At 53.2% G+C, this 7,497-nt stretch overlaps 1 protein-coding gene across 1 annotated transcript; it reads left to right on the top strand.

The window, feature by feature from the left end:
• Positions 1-1,685: 1,685 nt before the first annotated feature.
• On the top strand, positions 1,686-5,312 carry WNT8A (wingless-type MMTV integration site family, member 8A). Its single transcript, XM_009322683.1, has 6 exons — positions 1,686-1,756; positions 1,846-1,879; positions 2,093-2,231; positions 3,209-3,334; positions 3,458-3,600; positions 4,672-5,312. Exons 1-6 carry the CDS (start codon positions 1,686-1,688, stop codon positions 5,218-5,220), a joined length of 1,062 nt encoding a protein of 353 aa, XP_009320958.1. The 3' UTR covers positions 5,221-5,312.
• The last annotated feature ends 2,185 nt before the right edge of the window (positions 5,313-7,497 follow it).

The raw sequence follows: 7,497 nt of genomic DNA, 5'->3' as shown, positions 1-7,497 counted from the left end.
CCTGAGCAGATAGACCTGCGCTTCAGACATCCAGCGCTGCGATGTGTAAAACCACAGGGCAGATTGCTGGCTTTGCAATGCTTCCATGCATTTCATGGCAAGACAGCAAAGTACTTCGCAAACGCGTTTAAGGCGCAGCCGCCTGCCTGACCATAGTGCCGCTGGCTGCGGCTGCTTGCCCGGGTGCGAAGATGGGGTTTATCCCCGTGTGGCCCCTTTTGCTCGTGGCACAGCCCCCCAGGTGCCACGTGCAGCGTGGTCCCATTCCCTTGAAGCTCACATTTGCAGCCCCTTGGCGAGTCCCCTTGCGGTAGCAGCGATTAACACCAGGAGAACGGGTGTACCCAGGGGTCAGCTGGGGAGCTGAGAGGAGGAGGAGGGCAGCACCTCTGCCCTGCCACGGAGCCAGCACCGGGCAGATGCTGCGCCCGTGTGCCGTGGGGCAGTGCCTGGCAGAGCCGGGGGGCTGCTTGGCACTGCTGGCATGGCACGGCACGGCATGGCAGGGCAGGGCACTGCTTTCGGGCTAAGCACCCACACTGCCCCACTCAGCAGGCAGGATCCCTGCCCAGGGTGAGCCAGCCCCCAGTTGGGACCATTCAGCCACAGGAAAACAGACCAAGAAGTTTCCATGAACACCATCTCGCTGTTGCTCCATCTGCAGCATTACAGCTCTTTACAGCCCTTAATGATATTTGCCATAACTATTAAGAGGCTTTTTTGGGTTTCCTCTGATAAGGATTTTCCTTTCCTGAGCGCAGCCAATGGCTCGGTGGTGGTGGAGGCCCCTCGCTTCGGTCGGGGGGTATGGGCAGCACTCCTGCCTGCAGAGCCAGCAAGCAGCCGCGCTTTTGCTGCGGCAGCCTTCACCATAGGGAAACTGCTAACCCCAGAAAACTGTTCCCCTAATTACAGCGTTGGAGCATGGAGCAAACCACATAAATGATTCACACAGTGTTCCCAAGCTGCAGCCGCGTAAATTAGAGAGATTTCCAAACACTCCCGAGCCATGCACACTGTTATCAGGATGGAAATGCAGAAACTTTCATCATAAAGAGGCGAGGAGGGAAAAAAGCCCCGCCGTTAAATGCATCTCTTCAAATCAAGAAGACCTGGGAGGTCTATCCCCTATAGATCTTTACAGAATGGCTGTTAAAACTCCTCGGGGAGTTCTCGTAGGAGGGAGCAGGGAGATAGCAGGGGAACTATAGAAATGCATCAGCTTGTTATTTCGGAGGAACGCAGGGACTGAGCCTCCGCTGGCAAGCAGAGGATGAAAAGGAGAAGGCAAGCGGACTTGGGGCCAAGAGAAAGGGATGGCTGGCGGTGGGGAAGAGAGTTAAAAGTGTCCCATTGTTAGGGAAGTTTGCTCTCCTTCAGACCATCCCGCTCCCAGGGACACTGCGCCACCTTTTGAAGTGCAACCTTAGGCGGTTCCTTGTCACCCATTGGAGCGGGAGCTTTTTTACCACATTAAGTCATTGGGTAGCAAATGAATGGGGGGTTTTGACTATTCACAACTTCACCTTATAAATATCAGGGCTGTAGGTTCCTGCAGCTCTCCTCCATCCCGATAGCTCACCTTAGGAAGGAGCGGAGGGAGGCGGCCCTGCTCACTCGGGGACCTGCGGTGCGGAGAGCTACGGATCAGTGAAAGGGATCCAACCCCGCTCCTTGTGACAGCCATGAAGAGAAGCACCTTCCTCATTCTCTCCATCGCAGGGGTCTACAGTGCCGTTTTCCACGCAGCAGCATGGTAGGGTCCAACTCAGTGGAAAGGGCATTTTTTAGGGATGCTCTTCAGCCTGTGGTAAACTGTGATTCATTTTCTTTTCTTTGTTTCAGGTCTGTGAATAACTTTCTGATGACAGGACCTAAGGTAACTAACACATGGACTGTCAGGAATTTAAGTAGAGCAATTTTCTTTTGCAAATGGGAAATAGTACTTTTCCAAGGAACCAGATTTCCCAGAGCATATCGGCTCCAAGTCCTGCCGAGTAATGAGGGAAAGGACTCGCAACCCGTTTATGTCTGTTTTCATTGATAAATGGTAAAACGCGGCGGGTTTTAACCCCGCTGTTTCCCGTGCCAGGCTTACCTGACATATTCCAGCAGCGTGGCGGCCGGGGCGCACAGCGGGATGGAGGAGTGCAAGTTCCAGTTTGGGTGGGAGCGCTGGAACTGCCCCGAGAGCGCCCTGCAGCTCTCCACCCACAACCGGCTCCGCAGCGGTGAGTGCGCCTTTACCTGCCGGCACCAGCATCCCCGACCCGGGATGCCTTTGGGTACGAGCCGGGATGCGCTCTGGAGAGAGCTGGGGCTGCTGATTAAACCGACCGATGGAGAAGGGTTTCTGTGTCACAAATATCATGGTGGGTTTTCTCCATCTGTATTAATGGGACGTAATAAATAGCGCTAACATTTTTCTAGGAGTCCCAGGCTCTCTCTGGATCCCTATCCGTGCTAGGCTAGAGCTCGGTCCTTCCCGCAGTGCTGCTCCATGGGCTTGCTCCTGCCACTTTGAGTGCAGCATCCCAGGGAGCGCAATGCTAGAGGCCCCTGAGCGTGCAACGGGGAGAAGCGCAGGAGAGACGGAGAGAGAAACCAGAGACGTGCACTAAGAAACTGTCTTCGTAAGAAAGTAGTGGATATATTTGAATACTGACTGCTTCAACAAGCAGAAGTCTCTTTTTCCCCAGAGCAGCATCTCTAGTTGAATCTGCTAGGAAAGCCAAAAAAGAAACTAAATTAGAAGTGTGGGTGCAGAGAGCTGTTAGCACAGGTTCAACCACCGACTGAAACAAGATCAATGACGATTTTCCCCAGCAGGCAAGATCAAAGCATGAACATACCCCCCGAGCAGGAAAGGACAGAGACGAACCGAGTGCCAGGTGAAGCGAGTAATGACTAACCTTGGCCCGAGCAGGGCTGGGGCATTGCCTTAAGATCCTGCTGGTGCCAAGAAACTCCATCCCATGCATGGACACCTGCATAGTATTATGCCAAATTACTGAAAGCCTTGACGCTGAAGCCTGAAGAGACTCCAGTCACGAGCATTTCACTTCCGTAGCACCTTACCTTTTGCACAAACTGTTGGGTTTTTTTTTTCCCTTCTTGCACCTTTGCAGCGCGGGAGAGCTTCATTCCCAATAAACCGGGACCGATGTCTATGTTTGCATGTGACAGCTTTTTTTCCCCTCTCCCCCAGCTACCCGGGAAACATCCTTTGTACACGCCATCAGCTCGGCCGGCGTCATGTACACCCTCACCAGGAACTGTAGCATGGGAGACTTCGAGAGCTGCGGCTGCGACGACTCCAGGAACGGCCGCGTCGGTGAGCTGCCATCTCAAGACGGGCTGACGTCGTCTCTCCATCCCCACGTGCAGCCCCCCGGATTTCAGGGTAGAATTTGGCCCGACGGGGTGGTTCTGCGCTTAGCGTGCATCTCTCTTGCAGGTGGCCGAGGCTGGGTCTGGGGAGGATGCAGCGATAACGTGGAGTTTGGGGAGAGGATTTCCAAGCTCTTTGTGGATGCTTTGGAAACAGGACACGATACCCGCGCGCTGATTAACCTGCACAACAATGAAGTCGGGAGACTTGTAAGTCAAATATATAATAATAATAATTATAATTATAACGATGTCTATATTGAAAACAAAATCCGAGAGTCTGGTAGGCTGTTCATGTCGCTGTCTCCAGCCCTCTGTGACAATCTAGGCTCTGTAGTGTTTGCATGGGGAAAAAAATACAGCCAGAATCTGGCCCTAAACCTGAACCCAAGGAACTGCAGTAAGAGTTGTTCCCACTTCCAGCTTCTGCGGCTGCGTGTAATGCAGTTAACTACTAGCACACACCACTTATTCAGAAATGCCCAGGTTTTATACTCACCTAGAGCTTGTCTGGTCTGTAAAACAAAGCAAGAACCACTTTACTTGCTTGCAGTATGCATTTCCAAGCTATTTGGCCGGGGAAGCCAGGTGTGAGCTGGCCCCGCTCGCAAGCCGGCTGCCAGACTCGCCCCCCACTCCCCGCCTGGGCCAGCAGAGGCTCTCAGCATCTTGCCAAACCTTGTTTTTACAAACAAGGACGTTTGGCAAGATGTAAAAACAAGGACGGCAACACTTAACATACCTATCTCATAGGGTGTGTCACGGCTTAATCTCACATAGATACCAGTGATTGGGACCTTATAAATACCAGAGGGAGATAGGCAGATAATATCTGTGAAGTGCTTGGCCTGGAGGAGATGCAGAGAGGTTGGGTATGATTATTCCGAAGCAGTTTCACACATTTTGAATGAAACCTCTGAGAGGGATGATGGGTTGATGCTCTGATGAGTGAGGTGAGCTGCAGACTGGAACGGTGTGAGAAGGGCATGACCTGACAAATGCGCTTTTTTTCTGTCCTGGAGAAACAGCTCCTGCAAGGGCTGGAGACATTAGTTTGTGCCCACTCGTTATCTCTGTCCTTTTAATTAGCAAAGAGGGACAGATGTTTTCCAGGAACGGAAATAAGAGCATCAGCTCGTGTCTTGGAAGGACCTGAAGTCATGCCCAGCACAAGCCTCTTTTGACCCATTGCCCCCCAGATTACAAGTGCTGTAGAGCCTGGTTTGGGGATTTAAATAACGATGCTCTGCTGCTCCTAATTTCTCCACCTTTTCCACCAAGGCCGTGAAAGCCACGATGAAGCGAGCCTGCAAGTGCCACGGGGTGTCAGGCAGCTGCAGCATCCAGACCTGCTGGCTCCAGCTCGCCGAGTTTCGTGAGATCGGGAACTACCTGAAGATAAAATACGACCAAGCCCACAAGCTGGAGATGGACAAGAGGCGGATGAGAGCCGGCAACAGCGCCGACAGCCGCGGGGCCACGGCGGAGACCTTCCACCACGTCCACGCCACGGAGCTCGTCTTCCTGGAGGACTCTCCCGACTACTGCACGAGGAACGCCAGCCTGGGCCACCACGGCACCGAGGGCCGCGAGTGCCTGCAGACTGGCAAGAACCTCTCGCAGTGGGAGAAGAGGAGCTGCCGGCGGCTGTGCACCGAGTGTGGTCTCCGCGTGGAGGAGAGGAGGACGGAGGTGGTGGCCAGCTGCAACTGCAAGTTCCACTGGTGCTGCACGGTGCGGTGCGAGCAGTGCCGGCCGCTGGCCCGCCGCGACACCACCGCTGCCGCCCCCAACCACATCAAGCGGAGGAGCAAGGGCCATAAGAGATAGAGGGCAGCCGTGGTGCCTGAGGAGGACGCTTTGGTGTCCCCAGGCTCGGCAGCCACCGGCAGAGCTGGGTTGGGAAGGAGCGTCCCCGGGGAGCTACGGGGTCCGGAGGGCTGAGCAGGGCATCGCACAAGGCGATGGGGCCTCCTGCGGACGGATGCTGTGAGATTAGGAAGCACAAGGCGCGGGCGCTGAGGGGCCACGGTCCTTCTTGCTTCCATGGTTTTTCCTCAATATTTACCAGTAGCTTCTTTCTTTTCGGGAGTCACTTTATTTGTGCATTGGACAGAGGGAAGAATTTAACTTTTTCGGTGGGCTCAACCCCTTGTGCCACGTCCAGTGGGTCAGCCGAGGCCAGCGCTGGGGTTCCAGCCCCATGGCAAGCAAGGCGGGGACGGGTGCTGTGGCCAAAAGCAGGTCCCGCTGGGCAGCTCCGTCCCGGCAGCCGCGGGCACCACAACTGGGGCACCCTCAGCCCAGCGGTTCATGCACAGCAGCTGCTCGGCAGTATTTCTAGCGGAAAACTTTATGCACTTTCTGATGTGAGAGGGGGCTTTGCAGTGTCGTGGTGTGTATTACAATGACTGCAGCTTTTTGAGGGCTTTGATAGGTTTCAAGCCAGTGTTTACAGATTTCATACCTAGCCCCCCCCCCTTTTTTTCCCCTCCCCTTTTTATATTCTGTATATCGGTACCAAAACCCTTGCCCCAAATGGACAGTAGCTTCATGTATTTGTACTGGATGAAATTAAGCTGTTTACAATTCCTATACCTTTTTTTTTTAAATTAGCAGATAAGAATTCAGAATTCTTTATGCCTAATGTTGTTTATTAATAAGTTGTATTATTGCTTAGCACAATCTGTTTTCTCTATATATTTTGAAGGTATCCCTAAAGAGTTAGATTTTGGACTGTATTTTGCAATAAAAACCACAATGAAAAGGATTGGCTTTTTCCTTTCTGGCTTCCTAGCAGTATGACTTCACGTGCAAAATTGTCCCTTTCTGGGTAAAGCCCAGCACTTCCAAGATTTCTCATCGTTAATCCAAAAGCCACTGAAGCCAGCGAAAAGGTTGTTCTCCTAGACCTCAATAAAGGTTGGCTCCAGCTTTCAGTCCCCGGAGGGTTCGCTTTAATACCTATCACTGTAATATCTAACCTTTTTCAAGTGCTGAGTATGCAGGCACTGCCTGGCTAAAGCCGATTTTGAAGCTCCCGATGCCTCTTTAATTTGCCTAGGCCCGACATCCCCCAGACAATGCAAGGCTGCCCCGCTTTGATGTGGAAAGCATCAGCACTCACTGCAAAATTCTTGGAGGCACGAGAGGAGCCCTTTGAACTGGGGGCAGGAGAGAAAAGTTGGGGACAGTTGTGAATGTGTCTGCTGGTTCCCTGCTGCTCCGGGTGCAAACAGCCCCACGCCACGGCAGGGAGGGCAGGAGGGGACACGCGCTGTCTGCTGCCATCCCAAGCGGGTCCTGCTCTTCTCCTGGGCTCTCCAGGGCTGTAACTTCAGCCTGGATTGCTCCTAGGAGTCACAGTGCTGCTCTGGAGGGAGCCGGGGCTGTGCCACCACCCGCACCCATGATGCGGGGGCAAAGGATGTTCCACCAGGTTTGTTTTCCAGACAGGGGAAGAGGAGAAAGAGAGACAAGGGGCGGGAGGGGGAAGCAAACCCTACAGCTCTGCCAGCATATTGCGCCCACGCTACAAATGCTTTGATGCTATTGTATCCGGGCATCCCTACAGCTCCTACCGCAAACACAGCCTTGACACACGCTCGAGCCAAATCAGGAAGCTCAAGGTGTAAAACACACAAGTTGGGAAGCACGACTGACTTCCAGCTTTAACAAAACGGCTCTTTGGAAAAATAAATGCATGGAAGGGCTATGCCAGCGGGCCATCCATTTGGAGGGCTTGTTTGCTGCCTTTGGAGTAGCTATTTCTAAGATTTCCGTAACTAATAGGCCACACTACCAAAGCAAAAAGCTCCAAGATTTTGCACAGTGTTGCTACAACAGCATTTACAACCCACCAAAGTTTAGGCTGAACTGGAAATGATAAAAACAGACAAACAAAATCCCTTTCCTGCATTTTATGCACTGGCTGGCTTGTCTGCACAGAAACACGGGCTCTACTTTTGTAATACCTGCTGTGGTTGCCTGGATTGCTGCTGCCCCAGTGAGCGGCCCCGGGCCAGCACTCAGCAGCACCAGCCCCATGACTGGGCAGCCCCGGGAGCTGCGGGCACAGCACGCTGCCAAAATCCCACGGAGCCACAA

This window comes from Pygoscelis adeliae, unplaced genomic scaffold, assembly GCF_000699105.1.
Source record: "Pygoscelis adeliae isolate BGI_AS28 unplaced genomic scaffold, ASM69910v1 Scaffold34, whole genome shotgun sequence".
NCBI lineage: Eukaryota > Metazoa > Chordata > Aves > Sphenisciformes > Spheniscidae > Pygoscelis > Pygoscelis adeliae.
The sequence above is the reverse complement of the archived record's forward strand: the minus strand, read 5'-3'. Positions and strand labels throughout refer to the sequence as shown.